Source organism: Choristoneura fumiferana, chromosome Z, assembly GCF_025370935.1.
Source record: "Choristoneura fumiferana chromosome Z, NRCan_CFum_1, whole genome shotgun sequence".
NCBI classification, from domain to species: domain Eukaryota; kingdom Metazoa; phylum Arthropoda; class Insecta; order Lepidoptera; family Tortricidae; genus Choristoneura; species Choristoneura fumiferana.
In genome coordinates, this window is record NC_133472.1 from 30,444,282 (window position 1) to 30,469,978 (window position 25,697).

At 38.4% G+C, this 25,697-nt stretch overlaps 1 protein-coding gene across 4 annotated transcripts in view; it reads left to right on the top strand.

Moving 5' to 3' along the window:
• The window catches only part of LOC141434029 (period circadian protein-like), a 38,414-nt gene that overhangs the window by 5,046 nt on the left and 7,671 nt on the right, over positions 1 to 25,697 (top strand). For all 4 annotated transcript variants that reach the window (XM_074096269.1, XM_074096278.1, XM_074096253.1 and 1 more), the window contains exons 2-21: positions 662 to 786; positions 1,642 to 1,725; positions 2,229 to 2,371; positions 3,563 to 3,645; positions 4,292 to 4,354; positions 5,749 to 5,880; positions 7,627 to 7,699; positions 8,113 to 8,307; positions 9,294 to 9,522; positions 12,521 to 12,632; positions 13,041 to 13,166; positions 17,053 to 17,202; positions 17,356 to 17,477; positions 18,786 to 18,881; positions 19,418 to 19,558; positions 20,021 to 20,198; positions 21,177 to 21,282; positions 22,529 to 22,639; positions 22,996 to 23,097; positions 23,756 to 23,848. In XM_074096269.1, the coding sequence (XP_073952370.1) occupies positions 698 to 786; positions 1,642 to 1,725; positions 2,229 to 2,371; positions 3,563 to 3,645; positions 4,292 to 4,354; positions 5,749 to 5,880; positions 7,627 to 7,699; positions 8,113 to 8,307; positions 9,294 to 9,522; positions 12,521 to 12,632; positions 13,041 to 13,166; positions 17,053 to 17,202; positions 17,356 to 17,477; positions 18,786 to 18,881; positions 19,418 to 19,558; positions 20,021 to 20,198; positions 21,177 to 21,282; positions 22,529 to 22,639; positions 22,996 to 23,097; positions 23,756 to 23,848 (2,428 nt within the window). In that variant the 5' untranslated portion in view covers positions 662 to 697. The remainder of the gene's footprint in view (positions 1 to 661; positions 787 to 1,641; positions 1,726 to 2,228; positions 2,372 to 3,562; positions 3,646 to 4,291; positions 4,355 to 5,748; positions 5,881 to 7,626; positions 7,700 to 8,112; positions 8,308 to 9,293; positions 9,523 to 12,520; positions 12,633 to 13,040; positions 13,167 to 17,052; positions 17,203 to 17,355; positions 17,478 to 18,785; positions 18,882 to 19,417; positions 19,559 to 20,020; positions 20,199 to 21,176; positions 21,283 to 22,528; positions 22,640 to 22,995; positions 23,098 to 23,755; positions 23,849 to 25,697) is intronic.

Here is a 25,697-nt window from a genome sequence, read left to right on the forward strand (position 1 = left end):
AATTTATTCATACTTGTCGAGCTTTTTATTATTTAATTACACAACATACGAAGTCCGCCAAATTTTACACGCATGTATAAATGCAATATTATTATAACATGGAGTTGATCTGATGATAAAGCTAGCGGGTGACCATAGGAACTCTGTGATAAACGACACGACCGCATCGAGTTTGGACTCGTTTGATTTGTCTTGACGATTACTTTGGTAACCAGGGGCATAAAGTACATGTCACCAAAAAAAAACTTATATTAGAAGAATTTTAAGAAATACTTACTTACTGAACTGTTTAACCCCTCATGTACGAGTCCGACTCGCACTTGACCAATTTTTTTTATATTACGATTACGAGTATAATGAAACCAAAAACTGGTAAAAAAAAAGAAAATAGCTGAGTTAACTAAAAAGCGTTCAGTAGGGGCAAAAAATTTAAAACCGTGCCCAAAGCATTTAATTATTATTTTAACAATTTTGCTTTATTTCCTCGCATTATTGGAGAAAAGCACTACACATGTTTCAGCGGAAATGGCAATTTGTGGATTCGTATTTATTGACGGACTCAGCTACGCTTCATCCGTCAAACTTTACTCATCCACGAATTGCTTTTTCCCGGCCTCGGCAGTAATGTCCTATTATTTAAAATTCCACAATTTCTTCGCAGGTCTGAACATTACAAGTAACTATAATATAAGTAATCATGGACAACCTGGACGATTCTGAAAACAATGCCAAGATTTCCGATTCAGCATATTCAAATAGTTGCAGTAACAGTCAATCACGAAGGAGGTAAGTGTCCTAACTTTAAACGAGGTTTCTATAATATAGCTAAATTTTCTCAAATATCGGAGGAAATGTCGTCCTTATATTCGTGATAATAGAACGCGAAGTAGGTACGTCTTTGTATAGCACTTATTGAACAACGTTCTAATTTCAAATTAGAGGACAGTAATAGGATTTCAAAGAACATTGCCTGGCCATGGCCAGCAAAGAGATTGTCTTTTGTTTTGTTTCACTGGTTTTTTTTTATTGACTATCTATGGCATACTGCCAATTAAGAATAAGATAGTTCGTGAATGTGTATTTACTTTTTAATCTCTTATTTGACTAGATTATTTAATTAGATTAAATCAGGTTAGTTTTCAATATAATAAACAAGGATTGACATTTATTGTTCATAATTTATTAAAATAACCCTTTGATGTTTAATGTTTAACTACTTATTAATTTGCGATTTTATTAGTTCTATTTTATAAAACCTTCGATAATTATAATAATTGTCTCTAAGACCGTGGCTTGTTTTTTGTGCAGCATTAAGACTAAATAACAGTTAATGATCCACAAACCTCCGACACACACTACACACACTTCACAAAAGCCAACTTCAATAAAGCAGCCGCTGTGTTTAATGTTTTTTACACTAAAAAAACGGTATACTTATTTATAAAACAAAATGAGATAGGAATCCAAAAGCGTTGCTATAATTCTTTAGTAAAGTCAAAATTAACGAAACTACAACAAAAATCAACCGGACTGAAACTGAATTACCGTTGTCCTGGAAAATGATCAATTGCTAGTTACGACAGTTGGCGAGGGGAGGAACGGTATGACATAACCATTTCTCATCAGAATTGTGGTTTTCAGCCACAGTTCTAAATCCACCCACTCTGGAAGCAATTCGAGCGGGAGTAGTGGTTATGGCGGAAAGCAGTCGACTTCTGGAAGCAGGTGAGCACAATTATAATAAATAATACAACTAACTGTTGCCCGTGACTTTGTTTGCCTTTCCTGCGGGAATTATGAAATTTTCCGGATTAAAAACCACCTTATGCCCATTCCAGGGTCTCATGACTATCTCCATGTGAAATTTCTTACTTACTTTCTCATTACATTACAATAGTTACTAGCTTTTGCTCGCTTGATTGTTGAATTCCAACATTTGCACTATCTGTCTAAATTTTAGACTAAAACAACGTCTGTTTGTATTTGTATTTCCAAAATAATACTTATCCTCTAAAAAATCAAACAAAACACGAAAAAGGATGGCAGAAAGTAAATGTATGTTAACCTGAATTTAACGCAAACGAAGCCGCGGGTGAAAGCTTGTAATTTTTATATTATTTCAATTAAAATATAATTTGACATTGGCAACTGCCTTTTCATTTATTAGGCCTTTTGGGTAGGTTTAAGATAATAGGTAGGTACTTATAGAACATTTTCCATGTTTCCAGCAATAACTTAAGACAGCTCCCAGTGAAGAGGACGAAAGAAAAAGATGGGAAAAAGAACGAACATACTGATATCCAGACTGAGGTTGAATTCAGGCTCCCACAACCAGCACAGCCTCCTGAGAATAAGAAGGAAGAACAAGACGGTGAGTTGTTATAATATATTTCGTTTCCTTAAGAATGATCCAGTGACAGGTGATAAACTAAGGAGACAAAGGCGGGCTGACAGAAAAAAATAATATAAAAAGTATTGTTTTACAAAATGCTTGCCTTTACTCTAGATCCATCTAGGAACTTCGTAAAACCTGAAATATGGCACCAAATAATTAATTCTACATGAGAAGAAACGACGGAACTCCTTTGCGAGTGAAGTAGAGTCGAAGACGCACATTAGTCGCAAAACAGAATAAAGCTACAAAATTAACTGTTCACAAGAACTCTAAAAGTCGCTAAACACTATCATACCTTAATCATCCCAGCCTACCAGTATATACGTCCCACGCGGGCCCAGTGCGAATTGGAAACTTCACGCACACCATTGAATTGCTTCGCAGGTTTATACAGGTTTCCTCACGATGTTCTCCTTCACCGTAAAGCTCGTGGTAAATTTTAAATATAATTTCGCACATGACTTTCGAAAAACTCGAGGTGCGAGCCGGGGTTTGAACCCTCGATCCTCTGCTTGCAATAGCGATTAAAACAACCATGCAAGTGAGCATATAAGCAAACAAGGGAGCATGTAAGCAAGCATATAATTATGCAAGAAATAGTGCAACTAAGCACGCATCAAGGCTGCATTCAAGCATGCAAGCAAGCATGTATACCCAATTTCATCCAAATCCATCCAGTCGTTTTCGCGTGAAGGAGCAACAAACGGGTTTATATCGACTGGTCGAAAATTGTTAGTCATAATGTAATGTTTGTCATAATGTAATGTTTATCATAATATAATGTTTGTCATAATGTTTGACATAATTCTTTTTTCTCTGAAACCATTTTTTTTTTTCAGAATTGTTATATAGCAAACCTTAGGTAGGTTAGGTAACCTATGTAGAGTTCTACAGGATCACCATTTAAAAAATTATGAAATATGTACGGTTTCAGCAAGAAAACACACACACACACACACACACACACACACACACACACACACACACACACACACACACACACACGCACGCACGCACGCACGCACGCACGCACGCACGCACGCACGCACGCACGCACGCACACACATACACACAGTACTTTTTCAGTAGTACTTAGCATTAAGAAATGTTACAATAATTAGTAATTTAACAGTTCTATCTTGCTGCTATTTGTATGTTGTTGTACAGATGCCCCGGCTGCGGCCATGCATACGCAAGTCGAGAAAGGAGTCCAAGATATGGAGACGCAGGACACAAAGCCAAATGAAGATGTGAGTCAACTCCAGTAGATTTTGTTGGCTTTTTATAGAAGCTTCTATAATACTTGTAGTAAAATTAGTCTTAGAAATATTGCCAGGTCCAGTTGGTAGATTTGACGAGGCTTGGTTAGATATAAACCTAATAAATAAAGAATTTTAAATAATTTCCCAAGTGACAAAACTTGTGACTCGTCTTTTGTTATTAAAAAAAGTCGGGGTCGGGACTCAAGAGGAGCAAATGAAAATGAATTATTAATCAGGATAATTCTAGTTTTACCCTACTAAAGCCCAACACACACAGACGACGGGTGCGGGTCGTGCTCGGGTGTCCGTCGTGTTGATACCGATAATATGGCCGGTCGCTGATTAGACCTATTCTCTGTGTGAATACAACGAACCGCGTGGCTCACGCGTAGGAAACGACCCGACTCGCACACGATCTCTGTGTGCGTGTGCGTTGCGCTTAAAAGTCATAGTAAGGAAGCTATTGGTTTACCATGCATTTATTCATTATTAATTAAATTTGAAATCAAGTTTACTATCTTTTAAACAGCATGAGCTAGAATACTACTGTCTCAGATAAATGAACTGTATTTGACCTGATAATAGTATGTAAATAAAAATAAACACGGTGGTGTATTATTTTGTACATTTTTAGGCGGTGATCTGCCATACTTCTCAATGCCCAATGCAAGTTGTGGCGAGCCGGAATTCACCCACGGTGAGTCTAGTTCCGTTTATTGAATTCACTCGGCAGATTTGATTCGTTTGGTTAGCGAATAAATAAATCAACCTCATTATCTCATCATCTCAGCTTTAAATCCCACTGCAGAGGTACCTCCTCTTGGAATGAGAGGGCATGAGCCGTAGTTCTCACGCGGAATTTCACATAGATTTCAAATGTAATTTTTCATCACACTTGCTCGTGAATGATGTTATTCCATGCCTATATACTAAAGGACAATGGCCTCAATTGTTCCCGCGAGAACTATGGATTTACGTACAGTTTTTCTTCCCAAGGAAGTTATGACTTTAGTTTTAAAAAGTGAGTAGGTACGTCATTTCGGACTAAAGAGGTTTCAAGTCAGCCAACGGTTTATTTACATGTTAAAAACTTAGCTGTAACCCAATTTTACCCCATAAAAATTTGCCACGCTTAATGAAACTTCGTTATTTTTATATTTTTAACTTATATCAAATTGTTTTGCAATAATTTTAGTAAATATTTTTTAGCAAAAAAGTGACAAAGCCCCTGGCTACTGCGAAATTCGAAAATGGAAGTTCATATCGTTTTCCTGACGCTAATATTATTTAATACGAGAGTGAGAGGGATGGTACGATACGAACTTCGATTTTCACATTTTGTAGTAGCCCCCTGTATTGGCGGGGAGCCATTATTTTATTCAGTTGTTTTCTTAGCGTCTTTCTTTTGCTGAGCTGTGAAGTGTTTGGACACAAAATAATTTAATATTTTGCATTTTTTCCCTCTCAATGTGATGAAAATCATTGTGTGTATCACGGGCCGTAAGGGGATTACAAACTTGAGTCATAATAGTCTCGTTAGTAATCCCCTTCTTATGCCCCTTAATGCACAATGTACTATTGCACGTAAATCCTGAAAAACTCAGAGGTGCGATACGAGCCCGGGGTCGAAACCACGACCTTACTGCTTCTCAAACCACAAGGCTTCACGGCTTCACGAAACGGTTCGATAAATCAATCATACTATACATATCTGATGTCAGTACAATATCTAAAAATTAAAGTAGGTACTTATTGAATTAGATTATTACAATGCAAACAATTTATTATTTTTTATTTAAATCGTTCCGTATCGGTTCCTAGAAATTATGGCAACCCTGTGTATCGTTAAGGAGATGCAGCTTCAGATCCTGTCCGGCGCGCCCGAACAACTAATACCTACATTTAAAAAAATCTAATATCTATCCATGATTAGAGGTTAGAATAGAATAGAATAAATGTATTTGGTGTAATAAAAGTTTGGTGTAAAGGTTCTTTAAAAAAGGATTGCAAAAATAAGTCTCAATGTGATGGTTATATTAATAATGCTTGTTTATCAACATTAGACAGTTTGAATATTTTTTTTCCTTACAGGATGGATTTTCGTGTGTCATATCGATGCAGGATGGTATTGTGATGTATACAACGTCTGCCCTGACAAACACGATTGGATTCCCGAAAGATATGTGGATTGGCCGTTCCTTTATTGACTTCATTCATCCCCTGGTAAGTAATCGGTTAACGAATTGTATTTATGGTTGAACCTAAAATTAAGTAGGTCTACTACAGCTTAAGTGAGATCCGGAAAAAAAAATGAAGCGCGGGACGTTTTGATTCATTTAAACCTCTCTCGCAACTATAAGAATGGTTCTATGAGGTTACATTTAGCCAGTTTTTCTGTGATTCGTTTAGAGAAACCAAATTAAACGTTAGTCGCTAATAATTCCCAGAAAGGCTTAAGCGCTATTTGGGTGCAAAGATTAGATATTATTTTGCAGGTGGTAGGGCCTTTGCACTGTTGTGTTTCGGCGTGGAGAGTAAGACAGCCGGTGAAATTACTGGCACTTGAGGTATCCCATCTTAGGCCTCTAGGTTGGCAACGCATCTGCAATACCCCCTGGTGTTGCAGATGTTTATGGGCGGTGGTGATCTCTTACCATCAGGAGACCCGCTCGTTCGCCATTCAGTCGAATAAAAAAAATAGGTATATCGGCCCTGCTGCTCAGATAATAGAAGAGAAACACAGATAACCTTTTTATAAGTTTTATTATACAACATTTATTATACTATGTCCTCATTTTTGATGAAAAAGAAAACTAACTATGCTTGGATTGGATAGGTATTTAACTAAATATATATGATATAATCGAACATTGGAAGGTTTTTACCATTTCTTTTCATTTAACAGATTTAAAAAATTAACTTGTTTTAAGAGAGTTGTTTTGCTTTTATATCTTAATTGTTGTACTATCGTTAAAAGGACCTGTGATTCAAATGTCGTTATTGAACATCATCTATAGCGGAATTTTCGTTTAGGTACCCCACTTCCCGGTTCTCAAAAAAGCAGAACACGCTTGTAGTCAGGCTAGTTGCCCATACAACTTTAAAAGTGCGGCCACATGCAACCGCTTCACGCTCGTTTCCAGCGTCTAATCTGGTCACGTGACATATAGCGATAAAGCTGAAAATGTTGAGCTTTATCGCTGAATAAAAAAACTCTTTAATTTCATGAAAACACCCTGTTTTTTTTTTCATTCACTCCTATGTCTTTTATTTGTACCACTGTCATAACTGCCACTAAAGGAGGTTAAGAAATCAGTTTCCAAGACCAAGATCATTCCTGCAAGCAGCGATCTTGACGCTGCTGTTCGACGCGGTGACTTGACGCAGCTTTTTTGAGTCGCGGGAAATTCAAAATAGGGTTACGTGACCAGATTTATCGCTGGAAACGAGCGACTAGCATGTGGCCGCACTTTAACGACGAGCCACGGGCGGCGCCATGCATGAACGTTTTTTTGTTCTTAGCGTTTGCTGCTAGGTAGATACGAGTATGTAGGTAATCACCAGGGATCCTAAATGCGAGCAAAATCGATTGAAATGACTTAATGATAAATTATAATTATGACAACCCTACTAGCACTTGATTGAATTTTGCTTGCATTTTACGAACCTTGGCCCACCCATTTTAATCACTGTGAGGCGAGTGTCCTTGCCGCGCAATAAACAGTTTTTTTTTAACAAACAGCATTCTATTCTATTCTAAAATTCTCGCCAAGCTGCGGTTCCCACGTAGTTGGAACCGGGCCGTAACATGATCATTTTATTATGAACTGCTTTAGTGCCAACGTTATACATTATGTATATCGAATATGTCTTTATATTGAAAAAACTTAAGTTCTGTATCAACATTTATGACACTAGGTGATTTGTATACATTTATGAGTATGTATACCATTGTGATTTATTCCGTAGGACCACAGCACGTTTGCGTCGCAAATAACCAAAGGCCCGGCTATTTCGAAAAAGGATGCACCGACTGATCCAGGTTAGTGCTTTTCACTATCGTGGACATATCTTATTTATCCTGAGCTTAACTTAGAAGTTTTTGTACATGCTGATAGGAATTCCTAGACAAAGCACCTACATGACCTATAATAGTACATGCAAGTGAAAATTCTGTCCCCTTCTTTTGGAGAAACCTTGAGTGGGATAGATTGCCACTCATGTCGTAAATCGGTGGTGCTTATAGGTATCTTGGTATACTGTGTACTTAAAGCAAACTACGAGAAAAGTGAATACGACGTAACATCACTGTCGCTATACATATATTTAAGATTTCTCGCTCTTTGCTGTTGTATCAACCTACTCTTTTATAAGAAGAAGAAGAAGAAGAAGCAGTTTCGAGGCATTTAAGAAATCGCACGATGTTCACTTCTTTCTTCCCTTTTGTTTCCCTAGTTCAACCAAACGAGTCAACGATGTTCTGTCGCATCAGGAAGTATAGAGGGCTTGCAACCAGTTTCGGGGTCAAGGATCGCGCTGTCACCTTCATGCCCTTTACGCTTAAACTGACCTTCAAAAATGGCGACGAAGATAGTGGGATGCTTATTTACTTGATCATACAGGCGACGCCTCTGAGCTCTGCTTTCAAATGTAAGTATTTATTTTGTTAGGGTGTTGCGGTTTACGAAAGTATTGTGAGTATTGAAAGTATCGGCCTACAATTTCAGAATGATTCAGGTACTTTTTCCGGCAAGGTCACGAAGAGTTTCATATTTATACTCTAAACTGATTTAATCGTTAACAGTAAATGAATACGAATTTAATTAATTTGGCCACTAAGGGTTAACAAGTAAAATTATAAGACCATACTCCTTTTTAGGGTTCCGTAGCCGTTCTGTCCGTTCGTCTGCCTGTCCGCGGCTAAGCTCAGAAACCGTTAGTACCATAAAGCTGTAATTTGGCAAGAATGCACATATCAGTCACGCCGACAAAGTAGTAAAATAATAAAATAAAAATATTTTTTTTGAGTACTTACTTCCCATAGACGTAAAGTGGGGGTGATTTTGTTTTCTCATCCAATCTTGTAGTGTGGGGTATCGTTGGGCAGGTTTTCTAAAACCATTACGGGGTTACTAAAAGTTTTTCGATTCAGTGATTTGTTTGCAAAATATTCAACTTTAAAGTGCAAATTTTCATTTAAATCGAGCGTCCTCCCCCCTCTAAAATCTAAACAGGTGGGCGAAAAATTTGAAAAAATTCAGGATGGTAGTAAGTATATCACACTTTCAAGGAAAACTATAACGGCTAAGTTTGCTTGACAATTATTAGTAGTTTAAGAGTAAATAGCAGCCTAAGGTATAAAATATAGCTAAACTTGGAATATTCCGTACAAAATACGAAATCCTTAGAAAAATAGTACTTAATTTTTTCGTAATGGCTACGGAACCCTATTTCGGGCGTGTCCGACACGCTCTTGGCCGGTTTTTAAAATATACGCGTCATCTTTTGGATATTTTCCGCAAAAGCCATAACCGAGCAGTACTAACTTTGTTTTCATTAATAAACGATTTTTGATGATACGATAATGATCTGATCACATCTGTACACACCTTTATTGCTTTTATTTTACTTTTTAGCTGCCCATGAGATTATCGTCAAAGCCGTGTCATTTGTCATACGGCACGTGTCGAGCGGGAACCTCGAACACATTGACCCTGAAGCAGTGCCGTTCCTAGGATACTTTCCTCAAGATGTCAGCGGCATAGACGTGCTGCGGTTGTACCACCCTGACGATCTCACATATTTGCGGCAGATTTATGAAACTATTATGAAGGAAGGAAGTGCGCCTCGATCCAAGCCGTATAGGTGAGTTATGTAAAGTGTTCATTGAAAAGTTATGCCTATTAACAAATTCAGCTCGAAGAACCTGACAAGAGTTCTCTTTTCGTAGGCAGTTTTCGCTACATAGCTGAAAAAGGCTATTGCTATTAGCGTAGCGCTTAGTGATATGTGGTCGAGAATGTGTTCTAACTATTATATCTGGAGGTATGGTGTGGTGCCCTTGCCAATTCGCAAAAACAGGACACCATGCAGGCCGGCGCCTAAGTCAGTAATTGAACTTGATTTCTTCTTGTACGTAATAGTTGCAGTTCGCCGTTTTTAGAAGACAATCAAAACTGACAGAACAACGGTTGATATTAAATTATATACATAATATGCAAACCCACTAAGATATACATATATACTATCTTGACGTCTCTTTTTATTGAAAAACACTTTTTAAAAATAAATCACAGCTAATATGTAACAATTAGTAAGGAAATATGATCATTTACATTCTTTTGGTATCATAAGTAATAGTTACGGTCTTTTTAAAAACGTTTTATCAATAAAAAGACTTCAAGATTTTTTACCTTATTTATAATGCTCGTTCGTGTTCGTGTTTAAATTGGGCCCAGTAAAAAGGGATAAAAAGACAACCTGCCTTAAAGTATAGTGTAATCTCGTATTCTTTTTTCGAATCTGCACAAACTTCAATCAGGTTTTCAGTTATTTAATTAAAACCTTGCAAAGGAATGTTCACTACTGATCCTCAACCTTCCTCAACTGACGACCACGATCACTCTGTGAAGATTGTAACGAGTTAGTAGAGAGATAAGTAGATGGTTATCCCTGGAGTGACCGAACTGATTGAATAATTATTTCCGTATAACTATCTACACTGTCCCTGCCTAAAAGTGAAAAGTCCTCACTGGCTGTACATAAGATTACGGACAGCTAGCACTAAATATTACAGGTTTTTGTAATAGTACATTGTTGTCTAGGCCTGGAAGTACACAATTGGCGAGGCAAATACAGTATGTTTTTTTCAATAATCAAAACGGTAAGTATAAATTGTACAAACAAATAATCCGATGCATTTTTTAACAATGACGTTTGGAGAGGTGTGTTTTTTAGCCAACACACAAGAGGTTTGTGAAGCAAAAGCGAAAATTTTCATACAGGGGGGCAGCCATAAAGTACGTCACACCAATTTTGACCAGTTTTAGCACCCCCCTTGTCACACCCATTGCTATGAAATTTGCAAATATTTTGATTGTCTCATACCGCTTGCCCCCCCCCCCTAAATGTGCGACGTACTTTATGGATGACCTTCAAGCGGCGATGACGGTTTCCACCCCCTGAACATAAGCCGATTTTTTTTATAAATTTTTGGATATGTTGCCAGTCAAAACAATATCCAGGACTTAAGATGTGCTATCAGGCAACACAAAAGCCAGGTTTGCACATTTTGATTGATTTAACAGAGATTTATCAGAGATAGTGACCAAAATTTAATTATGTGTTAAATCAATCAAAACGTGCACACTCGGTTTTTGTGTTGCCTGAAAGCACATGGTCAAAATAGGTCAATGTTAACCGTCCCGCTGAGACTACGCCCGACCGCTTTCGAGCGAGTGTTTTCGCGTTATGTACTGATCACGTGTACCTGTGGCCACGTGCACACGTGAGCACAAGCCCCTATCCTATTTATCTTTAAGCTTACGGATACTGAATAATAGCTGTTGCTCGCGACTTTGTCGACGAAGAATTAGTTTGCAGCTGTCCCGCGGGAATTATGGAATTTTCCAGTATAAAAAGTATCATCACAACAGCCGTAGGACGTCCACTGTTGGAAATAGGCTTCCCCCATAGACCTCCAGTTGCTTCGGTTGGATGAGGCCCGCGTCCACCGTGAACCCGCGTCTTTAACCAGGTCATGCGTCCATCTCGTTAATGGACGTGCTACGCTGCGCTTGCCGACCCGCAGTCTCTATTTGAGCTAATTCACTTGGCTATATCAGTGACCCTCGTCGATAAAAACTATCCCTTGTGTTAATCCAGGGAACCGATTTTTTAAACCGCATCCCCGAATAATCAATTCGTAAGTGGTAATAAATTGTGCTGATTTTGATGTACGTGTATAGACTAGAGAAAAATTACAGCTCTGATTAAACTTGTCAACTGGTCTAAATTTAATTTGAGCCGTAATTTTATCGCAGGACATAGATTTTTAGGGTTCCGTACCCGAAGCCTGATAAACTCCATCTATTTTTCTGTCACAGCGTTGTATCTCGAGAACTTTAACAGATTTACAGTCAAATACAAAGTTTTAATGTTTTCTCTAAGGTTGCTTGGCCGGTTTTTTCCACTTTCGAATGATATTTGCGAGTGACATGATTTCAATAGGGGCAAGTAATGCGTGAAATAGAACTTAAAGATAGCTAGAATTCTGAATTAACACAACCTCTTCGTACATACTCATGAAATTTTGCATGGGCGTTCTTTAATTATTAAAAACTCCCATAGCAATTCGGTATAGCTAGTGCCACCAGAGTTGAGGTCACGTACACAAGAACATGTCATGTAATGACAGCAGAATTTTGACATTAACTCATTCATTTAATTCATTCTCCTTTTATGCAATCAGTTCTTTTTGTAGCTGTGTGTGTAAATCATTCACTGAACTCTCGTGGCACTACCTATAAAATCCTAGGATTTCAAGTTTGACTCGAGCGAAACTGCGGCTAAAAAGTAGTGTTATGTGCATGTCAGTGGCGTGGAGTGAACATATTCGTTAGGCAATCTGCGGAGTGAGAAAATTGTGAGGCGTAAGTTAGGTATCGGAGTTAGTGTACACAAGCTTTGTCATTGTCATTACTGGTATTTTGAAAAAAAAATAGGCAACCCGGTAGGAATCGAGTTGTTACGACGCCACGCCATTGATGCGTATATGGTTATTGTATAACACAACTGTCGTAGTGTTTTAATGATAAAACAATAAATTGAAACAAACTTTACAAATGTTATCTGTTACTTTCAGATTGATGGCGCAGAATGGTGATTATCTAAAGCTCGAAACTGAATGGTCGTCTTTTGTGAACCCATGGTCGCATAAACTGGAGTTTGTCGTTGCAAAGCACCACGTTCTTGAGGTATACATTTTTTAATGTGTTATAATCGCATACAACTACATGTTGCATGCAAGTTAGCCCGAAAAATGGTCAGTAGAGGTTGTATACGCTACGGGCTCAAGTCAAACAGCTTGCCATTATAGGGTTACTATATGAATATTAATAACTTAACCAACAAAAAGTTGGAAAACCCCCGACTTAGTCACTTCAAAGTTCAATATCCCAAAAACGGCTGAACCGATTTTGATGCAACATGTCTAAGAACCATTGCTTGAAAACTTGATTTCAAATAAAAGAAACCGCATTCAAATCGGTCCAGTGCTCACATGTTCTTGTGCCTATATCTGTCCGGTGTTAGGTCTTTACCGCTTGATACAGGCAGCTATGTCTGTAAACTGGATATTTTATTAATAATACGGGTTGTTATAGGGTCCTGGTAATCCAGATGTATTCGAACCACCAGTAGTGAGTTCTGCGAGAGAAAGAAGGTCGACTGGGGAAGAAAGGAGCAAAACCCAATGCCTCAGGGATCATATAGTGAGGACTATGAATAAAGTGAGTAAACGATTCCATTACAACTGAAGTACATATTCACATATTTATACAATACCTTTTTTTTATTCGACTGTATGGCAAACGAGCAAGTGGGTCTCCTGATGGTAAGAGATCACCACCGCCCATAGACACCTGCAACACCAGGGGTATTGCAGATGCGTTGCCAACCTAGAGGCCTAAGATGGGATACCTCAAGTGCCAGTAATTTCACCGGCTGTCTTACTTACTCTCCACGCCGAAACACAACAGTGCAAGCACTGCTGCTTCACAGCAGGATTAGCGAGCAAGATGGTGGTAGCAATCCGGGCGGACCTTGCACAAGGTCCTACCACCTGCACCTATACCTAAATGTGTAACGTCTATGGTGACCGGACAGTTAATATGCTGAACTTTTCACTCACTATGCTAAAAAATACAACCCTCATCTCATCAGTCAATCAAGCAAGGCTTAACTTACTTTGCTACCTAACTGACTTTAGTATTTAGGTTAATGTTAGGTTTTATCTCGGTCATGATCGTTAATTTGCGACCAATTTCGTCAAAAAATCCTTTGAATTGTTACAAAATTACAGATATTCGATCTTAAGTGGGTCCCGTGACTGTATCTACTCTTATTTTATTTCTGTTGTCCTGTCAATCGTTCGAAGATTAACTGGAGGGGACCCTTTATGGAACAAGTTCGTCTTTGTACAGTCCAACAAACTGTTAGTACTACTAATGTCATGTTGACATCCCATACTTTTGTCAAGGAAATCATAGTGAAATTGATTATTAGAAGGTTTTACCTTGGTACAATGAATCAGTTTGTTCGACTGTACATCTGTTTCTTACTGTATTTTTTTGTTGTGTGTTTTATGCACAACTAACGCCCCGCCCGGCTTCGCACGTTTACAGTAGGGCATATTAGGCAAAGCTCTGCGCAGGGAGCGACGCTAGCGCAAACCTCCATGACGTCAGTTGTGGCCATGACAGATCATGATCAAAGAGTATTAGTACCTATAGAAATCATCATATATTTATTTTATTTGTAACAAAATAATATGTGATATATACATCAATAGTAACGATAGAGCTATATTTCCAATAATTTAATTGAAATAATATGATATTATGGCATTTAAGGTACACAAAAAACTGTTTTCGGCTTTGTGCTAGTGCTGCATTCTGACGGCAGAAAGTTGCAGTAATATTGTATATAAAAAAATAAAGGTCACTTTACACATTTTTCAGCTCCATTTCCCAAAAAATATACCCGCGCGAAGCCGGGACGCGTTTTTAAATTTGTAATATATCTTTTGAATGGAATGTCCGATTTTATATTTGAATAATTCAAAAGTAATATACAGGTATTTAAACAGTCTTTATGGTCTGTCCCAGAATTCGAGATACTAAAATGACGTTTCATGTGTTACCTGTTTTTTGCGTCTCATAAATAGTGATGTGCCGCAACCGGTTATTACCGAAAGATTTTGTAGGTACCTATGTATGTATGTCGTAAAATATTAAGATATGAACGGATCCGTGATGTACTAAAATGTAGGGCACTTAGGACATTCTAGAAAAGGTAAAATAGGTCTAATAAAAATGCGACCGTTTTCGAGATATTTCGACTTTTTATAGATGTTGATGTTTAAGTAAGTTTTACATTAACTAAATAATATGAGAATAATGAATAGTTGAATACCACTTGAATACGAAAAACATGAACAATGACGTTGTATGATATCTGAGGGCCTACTCCGGAATTCGAAAATCAAAGTTCGTACCGTAACGTCCCTCTCACTTACGTATTAAATTAAATAATAGTGTCAGAAGGACGGAACGACACGAACTTCGATTTCCGAATTTCGTAGTAGCCGTGCTGGCCCTGACTACGAAATGCAAAACTCGAACTTCGTATGTTGCCGTCCCGCTGACGCTTATCTCATTCAATACGCGAGTGAAAGGGACGGTGCCATACGAACTTCGTTTTTCTAGTTTTGTAGTAGCATCTGTATTATTTTTTACGTTGGCACTAAGTGATGAACACTGTATTTTTACCTGTGCTTAGATTTCATCACTTTATCGTATGATAAAGTAAAATGGAAAGTAGAATATTGAATGCATTGTTATTTTTGCTATCGTAAAATAAACATTTTATCGGTTATTTACGAAACCGAAATCACGGAGCAGCACTGTTCCTTTTATGCTGGCCACATTATTTTTACGTTTGACATTTCAGACTGTCATTTTAGTATCTCGAATTCTGGGACAGACCATAGTACAAAATGATTTATTTGGATAATAAATACAAAATGATTTTATGGATAACAGTCTGATTTTGGTCGGCATTTCTATCAACTTTTAAAACTTAAAAGAGGAGTTACAGTGACATAACTAAAATAGTTGGCCATATGGTATCGCGGTTTTTTGTAGATATTGATATATTCTTTAATATCTTAGATAATTTTTTATATCATCAGTCATCAATAGTTTCCGCAGCGTATGCGTTAAAAATATTTTATCTTTATTTTTTTACACCTTGAGTTACATTATTGAACTCTGCTTGAGTGGCTAAACATCTCGTGTCATTATGGATTATTTTAGTCCCTTGTTGAACAATCTACTATTTTCATAACTGTAACTACCTATTCAAAATAAGATTTACTTATATCGTTAATTATTTATATTATATTAGTATCGCTCGCTTCGCTCGCTCGGCTCGCGCGCTGTAGAGTCACAGTTCTACCTAGCACTTCTCGTCGCTTGGCTCGTCGTCGTACCTAACGAAGTCTTTCCTTAAATACTTCATTTTGCACCATCCAAAAATTTTCCAAGTCCCTGCGCGTCAATAATGCGGTTAACGTAACACTTATTAGTAAGAAATATATGAAAACAAATAGTAGTTAGTATTAACAAAGTTATGAATATTGGCGTTATGAATTAGAATGATTAGGAGTTTCGATCGTTAGTATAAGAAAATATATGAAAATCAATATTAGTATGAACAAGGGCTATGATTAGTGATATTATGAATTCTGATGATTATGAGTTTCGATCGTTAGTATTAAAAAAAATTATGAAGAGTGATCGTTATGATGTAAAATGGTATGAGAAACATTTTCGGACTTCCGATAATAGGACTTAAAAAGTTATGTTAAAATATGCGCATCCCGGCTTTATTTATAAGAATAAGAATAAGATCTTTGTCTATCTGTACTCCAAGTTAAATCCGCTGAGCCGTTATTGCGTGATTGAGTAACAAACATCCAAACCTCCGAACATACTCACAAACTTTTACATTTATAATATTAGTAGGATTAGTATAGATTAATGTAGATAAAACACAGAACAAACAAAAATTGTAATTTGCGAGTTCGCTGCGAGCGCGTTACGATTTCGCCGCGAACGCGCAACGCTATTGCCGCGAGCGCGCAACGAGCGCACAATAATAATAGGGCGTCTTCGACTCTATACGCAGCTAACTCGCTGCACGCTCGCAGCGACATCGTTGGGCGCTCGCGGCGACATCGTTGCGCACTCGCGGCGATATCGTTGCCCGCTCGTGGAGAAATCGTTACGCGCTCACAACGAACTCGCTGCGCGCTCGCCTCGCTGTCAACTCGCCCGCATATCGCTAGTGCGATTTAGCACTTAGTTGTTTCAAAAGGGCTTCATCGGAATAGCATTCATAGCACTTCATGTCATAGGCTTTCGACGCAGCGTAAACGCTTAGTGTCGCGAGCGGTATGATTCCGCTTTCATATGAAAACCTTGCCATTTGCATTGTCCAGTTTTAAATCGGTTATTTTGTATACCGACAATGCTTTCATATTTGGGTCCCGCTTTCGCTCCCTCTCTCAGTAGCGTCAGTTAATTATCATGTAAATTATGGTCTTAAATTTAGGTTTTGACGAAGCCAGCAGAGTTCGCCAAGCAACAAATGAGTAAGCGTTGCAAGGATCTTGCCTCCTTCATGGAGAGCTTAATACAAGAACCATCTAAGGCCGAGCCACCAGATCGCGTTGTTGAGACACTGGAGAAAGCTAACAGTTGTGTAAGTTGAATACATTTTTACGGTCCAAAAAGTGTAGTCGGAGAAAACAGCTTGTAAATAATAATAAATTAATAATTCTATTATGTTTTTTTTACCTAAAACTTGTATTTCTCTAACGCCACTGTATCCACTAATCGAATTTGAATATAACAGGAACACGATTCTGTGATACTGGGAGGAATATCACCCCACCACGATTACTATAGCGACAGCAAGGCTAGTTCGGAGACACCTTTAAGCTACAACCAGCTTAACTTCAATGATAATCTGCAACGGTGAGTCCTGGTGCTATACACAGTGTCAAAAAACATTCACGATATTTCACAAACTTGTCAGGTTTGTTTTTCCTCTGAACACACCACCCGTAAAGTTAAAAAAAAAAGAAATATTTCGAGTTAATTTTTTGCTCTGTGGGCGAGAGTGGGGGGTGAGTCGAGTTTATCAGGATCAGCTGTAGATAGTTCTAGCCTTTGAGGAACATTAGATCTGGCAGTTGAATTGAAATTCCGGGATTGTACTAAATTCTTATGGAAATTTCCTAAAATTTTATAGCGACTAGCTACCCGCCCCGGCTTCGCACGGGTAAAATAAAAGAAACCGGCCAAGCACGAGTCACGTTTGCTGTACCGGAGCCCCCCTTAATATTTATTCTATTTTAATTTAATTAAGTATTTATTTTTAAAGTGAATGTAAATACAAATAAATATTCTGTGGATGTGAATACCTGTTACCATAAAGAGCACCCCTTAAAATATGAGAATAAATTTTAATATAAACCCCTTAAATATTTATTTTATTCTGTTTTTCGTATTTGTTGTTAGCCGCAACAGAAATACATCATGTGTGAAAATTTCAACTGTCTAGCTATCACGGTTCATAAAAGATACAACCTAGTGACAGACAGACAGACAAACGGACAGTGGAGTTTTAGGAATAGGGTCCTGTTTTTTTTACCCTTTGGGCACAGAACTCTTAAAAGGTATCTAATCGAGGGCACTTCACACACATTTTTCAGCTCCATTTCGCTAAAACTGCACCCGGCCCGCGCGAATCCGGGGCGCGTCAACGTAGAGTAAATAAATTTTGTAGATATTGATATTCTTTAATATTGTAGAACATTTTTTTGTTCTATCGTCAATAGTTTCCACAGCGCATGCGATGAAAATGGTTTTATGGCAACTTTTTCTTACACTTTGAGTTACATTATTGAAGTTTTAGTACGGAACCCTGATTTTTTCTGGTAATAAATATACCTAGCCTATGGCACTTTGGAATAATTTAGCATTCTAGTAGTGAAAGAATTTTTAAAATCGGTCTATTAGTTTTTGAGTTAATGCGTAACAAAAATCCAAATCTTTTCTCTTTGTAATATTAGTATAGATTATGAAGTAGATCCGTGTAGAATTCCATGTCTTTAGATGCAGTTGTTGAATTTCAGGGTTTTATGTCCCGATCTCGTGGGAATATCGGAATAAAGTAGCCTATGTGTTATTCCCGAAATTCAGCTACCTCGTCAAATCTGTTGAATCGTTTTAGCGTGAATATTAATTCTAAGTCAGAGTATTACTTTTGTTTTATTTTAGATTTTTTGACAACCATCAAGAGTTAACCTATGAAGAGTATCAACAGGCCATTGCCGGGCATATGGAAGAATTGAAAGACAACAAAAATTTTGTTGGGTAAGTGTGATACAACAACTAACTTCATATTTTGACATAGCTAATACAGTGACTGGGCAGATCATATTTTTTTCATCACACTTGCTCGTAAATAGTTTCGTAACATGCAGGCTACCTTGTTTGCAACCCCTAAAAAAACCCTCGACCTTTTGTTCTTGTCATAAAACCCAAGGTCGGTAAATAAGTTATTGCCCGTACTAATACTGCTGCGCGCGCTGCTGCTGCACGGCCGACCTGCAGAAGGACCTGCGCACGCACGTCAGGCAGCTACGCGAGGTGGAGGGCGGCGGCATGTTGGCGCTGCCAAGAGCGCGGCAGCCAGCGATATCGGCAATTTTTCTAAAAATAATAGTTTTTCTTTTATAAACTTTTTACGGGCGGTACTAGAATTACGAACATCGACTTAAAGCTCTCAGTCTTCGACTACGGGCTTCTAATAGACTCTCGTTCGTAATTCCTTATTTACCGCCCTTGAGACACAATGTACTATTTTTCCGGCATAATGAATCGGATTTAACTAAATGTTTGTATTGCAGAGGGTGTTTGTCTCCGATGGCCTTGTATTCTACGGATTCGGCGGATGTTACCAGTTCTGGCGAGTCCTCGTCGGGTCCTTACGCCTTCAAGAAACAGCGGGACACCAGCTCTGTTCGGCTCACAGAGTCGCTACTGAGCAAGTCAGTAAAAAAACTTATTTCATCATCAACATCATGTCATGACTAGAACCGGATTATATGTATTTAAGTTGTTCATTGTTACGTTTTCTGTTGTTTTTCGTTCATTATTGTATGAAAGGATTACTTCTCTGTCAAAAGACGTTAAGTTGTCTCCCGTAAAGAAACGACCATGTCATGGCTCTTTAGGGGACATCCATAAATGACGTCAAATATTTAGCGGGGGAGGGGGGGGGGGACAGGCGGTTTGTGACAAGAAGGAGGAGGGGTAGGGGCGAAAAATGGTCAAATTTGGTGACGTACTTTATGGATGGCCGAATGGAAATCCGAGTTTAGTGAGGTGAAAACGTTATTTGACGATCGCACCTAGTTCTTGTTTGATAAAAAAAGAAAAAAACATTTTGCTGATGTGTCATTCTGCTCATTCTATTGAAAGAGTCGATTTAATTTATTATCCTTTTTCAGGCATAATACAGACATGGAAAAGTCACTGGTGAAGAAACACCGCATTTCCCGTTTAGCTTCTAAAGAAGACAGGGAAAAGGCAAGCTATGCCACGAAACAGAAGAAAAAGGAACATCTGGCTAGATGTAATGCTTCATTTGTGCCAACTTCTGCGAACTCGACAGTTTCAGAAACTCAGGTATATTTTATGTTCTATGTTATTTATTACATCCCTTTTTATGAGCATCTGTCGCACTCAGCGACGTAATTTTTTTTTATTCGACTGGATGGCAAACAAGCAAGTGGGTCTCCTGGTGGTAAGAGATCACCACCGCCCAATTATAATCGTTATAGTTTCGTACCTATTACTGTTTTCTCTTAAGTCGTTTTACTAAGTCTCTTGGCAATTTTTCTATCATCCACTGGCGTGATTTTCCACCGGCGAGGCGACACGAGACGAGAATTGAAATTTGTATGGCGGCGTCCGAATAGAATAGGGGTAGAATGCATACGAATTTCAATTATCATCTCGCCTTGCCGGTGGAAAATCACTTTAAGTCAGCAGTCTTAGTTTTATTGCTGAAATCGTACGTTGCTGAAGTTCAAAAAGATGGATCAAGTTTACCGGTAACCATACAAAATGACTGACTGGAATAACTTCTGATGTGGCACGAAATCTACCTATACAATTGCATCTATGGCTATTTGTCTGGCCCACAAAGGGATGATTCACACTAATTTTAACTACCAGTGCAAAATTTTCAACTTGTTGAACACTACCACATACGGTTGTCTACTTTGATTATACTAATATTATGAATGCAAATGTTTTTGAATGTGTGGGCGAACTTAATACATACTTAGGCTAATTTTGATTCTGGTATATGAATTTTATATGATATGTGAGTTTTGTTCTTCATTCTTTTAAAATAAGTGAAGAGAACAGGGGATTTATCACGAGAATTTAGTAAAATCCCAGAATTTCAATTCAACTGCCAGACAATGATTCACGCGAACGAAGCCGCGGGAAAAACCTATTTGAGCATATAATTGTGGAAAGTTGACGTCATATGATGATTGCTTGTCGCTGTTTAGAACTTACCGATTAAAGGTCCGTTAGGGCTTTGTTTGAATGAGCCAGTACTATACGAGTTTTGTGTCTGACCTGTCCTGGCAGCCGCACGGCCTGAAGCGTCCTTCGAAGCGACCCGAGGAGCAATCGAGCTCCCGCAAGCACCACTGTTCGCCTGCTTCAAATTTTCCGGGCGCTTCTGCCGCTAATTGTAAGTACAGTCACACTCGAGTAATGTCAGTTGGTATAACTTAAGCTCTCTTGAGACGGTTCAATTCACGACTATAAGTAACTGTTCGAAAAAAGATCTCCTGAAAAGATTGAAACTAGTCGGACCGTTCGCGTTCCTGACTTATAATAATCGTGAGTTGAACCGTTTAATTTAGTACCTACCTAATTTTATCGCTATGCAAGTTATTTGAAATTTTAACAGTTAGAACTCATTTGCCGCGGCGGCCTGTATTTTGCACACAGACACTTCCGTCGGTTCACATACTACTCCATGAGATCACGGGCGCTAAGACCGGCCTGGCCTGGCTGCCACGGCATAGTGGGTGTGTACCACTGCGCTGCCATAGCCTTAGGCTACGTTCAGAAGGCAAAAATTTGTAACGCTAACTTAAAGTTGACGTGCGTTAACACGATCAAAGTTAAAGATAGCTCAGATGATAACGTTTCGAGTGCTCCTCACTCTGTTTCAGGAGAGCCTGTGCTGAGCCTGAGCGAGCGTCGCGTCAATTCCCGCTAACGCGACTCATGTGTCAAACACCACGATGTCTAGACGCGTGATTTGATAACGCGCCACAAATTGTCATCTGAACGAAGCCTAAGGCTGCTTTTGCAACGTTTTGGTACACGCCCACTGTGTCACCAGATCAGATCGGGCAGCCAGGCCAGCATTGGCGTTCTTAATCTCATCGAGTACCGATCGAACACCTCCGTGAGCACAAACAATAATAGGCCGCCGTTGCCAATGCGTTCTCAATGGCAAAATTTCAAATATGTTGAATGATCTCAACGGTCAATCATGGCCGCGGTTTTTTAATATGCACGGTTTTTTTAACAAAAGCAATACCTCAGTGACCGCCGCGATTGCACAGCTAGTGTACAGTCACCAGCACATCTGACACAAAGCGTGCATCTGATACAATTCTATTTCTAGGAACGGTAGGTCGTGTCAAATATTTTTGCACGTTCCGCTGAGGCAGATATTAAATGCGGGTGACTGTACCCAGGTTCAACACCTTATCGGTTTTCATGTAATGTATATGCAACTTTTCGTTCACACCTATCTTAGAGTAGTTAAGGCGTAGTCAACAGTCGCAAGTGTTGGACAACGGTTTTGAGACATTTAGAAAAGTAGGATCCAAGTGAAAGGAAAACGGAAAACGAACTCGTTTTAAAATCAGTTTAGTGTAGTCATCATATGATTTTCTGACCATCCTTATTCTTAATAGCTCCGGCGTACCGGACGTCTAGCAGCATACAGAACGCGACTCCCTACCCGGCTCTACCGACCACAATCATGTCGCATGTGCCTCATGTGAACCATACAGCGGCAGGATTGGGTGAGTTGTACGAGTAACGAATCTTAAAACTTCCGAATATTGAGGTTCAATGGATACGTTTAAAATTAATAAACTTATACCTACGTTATTCTATAATAATACTTAATAGATTCGTCTTGCAGTACTAGTGCAGTATCTATGTCTAATATTTATTTTAAAATTATATTCTACTATTTCATTTTCAAATCATCAGTCGTTTACTAATTATACTGTTGCTCACACCCTTTGTATACAAAATGTAAGATGATGTGTCGCCTACTTGAGTTCAAATAAAAATCATGATCATAATTTTAAATTTACCTAATTTAGTGTAAAACAGCTTTATATAAAATCAATATTATTACTTTTCTTTACAGCATCGTACCGGCCGTCAAGTTCGACCGATATGATGTCATTTGTGCCCAACGTTGCGTATGGCCCGCATGCGCCAATGATGGATCCATTGGCTGCGCGACAGGGTGAGTAAAAATGTCATATCATATCTTCTGTGTCAGTCCGTCCGTAGGTAATCGAAATTCCTAAAAATAGGGTTGCTATTTCAAAATTGAAAAAGTCCTGACAAAAACTAGACATGTCATCATCATCATATCAGCCGTAGGACGTCCACTGTTGGACAAAGGCCTCCCTCATAGACCTCCCGTTGCTTCGGTTGAAAGCGGCTTGAAGCCGCGACTTAACCCAGGTCATACGTCCATCTCTGCGCTGCGCTTGTCGATCCGCGGTTTCCACTCCACATAATGTATTATGAAACATATTGGTATATTTTAGGTACGTTATACGGGTAAGGGGTATGTCACACATTAAGGGAGGGGGAGGGGAGGGGTTAAGCGGTTTGTGACACAGGAACAAAATATTTGCAAATTCCATAGCAATACATGTGACAAGGGGGGGGGGGGGGGGGTTCTAAAAGAGTCAAATCTAGTGTGACGTACTTTATGGATGGCCCCTAATAGCCTTGGGGGATGTGCAATGAGGGCTAAAAGACAGGCGAAATATATCTAGATGGCGTTAGTATCGTAAGGTTTTTTCGACGTTACGGTCTTCCTTGCAATTGGCTTATTTAGTTATTAGCCATCTATTATACGACGTCTCTCTAATTGAAGTATTATGTTCTAGGGTTGATTCCTTTTCTCTACGTTCCTACCACCACTCACGCTATGCCGTCAACTTCGTCAGCAAGCGCTGGGCACCAGTATCACGCACCACCAGGTGGGTTACCAGTAATAGCTGATTAATGCTTTGGGATTGTAATGTAGCCAACCCAGACCCAAGAGGTTTAAGAAGCACGAGCCAGGCTTGGCAGACTAGCCGTGCCACTTCCTTTGTTTGGAAAGTGTGCGGTGGAAATAGTAGTTTATACACTATTACGTAGTAAGGGTCCTTAAAACGAGTGTGGTTTGTGTTAGTAAAAGGATCACATGAGTGTTTTAAGTCCTAATTACGTTCAGTTGCATACATTATTTATTATAAGGACTATATATACAATACATATATATACTAAACACATATTATAAGTACTCTAATATGGGTTCAGAAACCGATAACAAATGACCTGCATTGCATTACTGACAATACAATACAATACCTCTTTATTGCACACCAACACAGCAAGCAGCAACTGACTTGTTCTGCCAGTAATAGGTGTTAAACAAATGTAATAAATAAATTAAAACAGATAAAGAAACTATTTTTTATAAACATTAAACAACAAACAGCAAAAAAAAACTAACAAGATGTCTACTCTACAGTAATGGCGGCAAGACAAAATTTCTGTCACGAATGTTTTTTAAGACACAGACAAATCAGTAAAGTCCTCATTCTTATGTCGCTCGAGATCATAATATTGTCGTGCGATTTATATTTAAAACATACCAAAGTGATATCGACAAATGTTGTGGCCCATTTAAATTGTGTTGATTTTGACAGCTGTTCCAAATTTGAAAGTCATTACAGTACGATTATCTCCACTTTGACACTCGTCAATTCTACAATGATTGAAATCTAGATTTGGTCATGGCCGCGACAACGTCTACTCCGGCTTTGTACCTATATTAGACAGGGTAAAAAGCTTGATAGTAAAAAACAAAACAAATAGTAATTTGTTTGTAATTTACCTTTACGATTTAAACCGAGACATCCCGAGTGTCAAAGTGGAAATAATTGTAGTGTACAGTCAAGTGCATAAAGAGGTATCTATTAGAACCATTAAAAAATATGTTACAACAGGATGACGTCATAACTCCTCTCCTTTTTGTTTTTTTCGTGCTACCGGTCAAATTGATTCGTATGGCCTAAAAATCAATCGTTCCTATTTTCATACTTTTAACACCATGTGCAGCTTTTTACTGATTTTCGGGGTGTACCGCTAGCACTATTACCTACCTACTACGACAGACAAGAATGTTATCATAGTAAAATCGGTTGTTTAATTATCTCTCATATTTCGTTTTCTAGATTTTTTCATTGTACAACGGCAAATCCTACTATTGTATTTTCACCTATGATGAGTTCTGTGACACTTGAAAATTTTTCGAATTACGCGTAATATGTTCTCAAAATATTTTTTAAAATAATTTCTATTTTGAAACAAAAAAAAACTGTACTTTTTAAAAATATATAGCAATATCAGTGTCCATTAAATAGACTCCATCGAATACGATAGATTTTTTTTACGCAATGTGTGAAACTGAACAGAGTAGTGACGTGACACAACATTATCGGCATCGGCGATTGCCGCATTCATTATTCGATAACAGTGAACACGTAAGATATTTTAAATTTTTAAACAAAACTTGCAAGATTTTGTAAACGCGGCTATTTGAAACGCGGCTGCAGCCAACTTATGCCTCTTGCGGCCAGTGCGTGTCTGTATCACTGTCAGTACGAGTGCGTCAGCCTTGTATACGAGTTGAGTTTCCATTGCATTTTCTTTGCATTGTATTACTTTACTGTTCATTTCTGTTATTATTGTGGTTGACTTTTGTTACTGTTTCTCGTTAAGTTTGTTGTTTTTTTTTTGGCCAAATGCCGAAACGGTCTAAAAAGACTGTTTTGAACT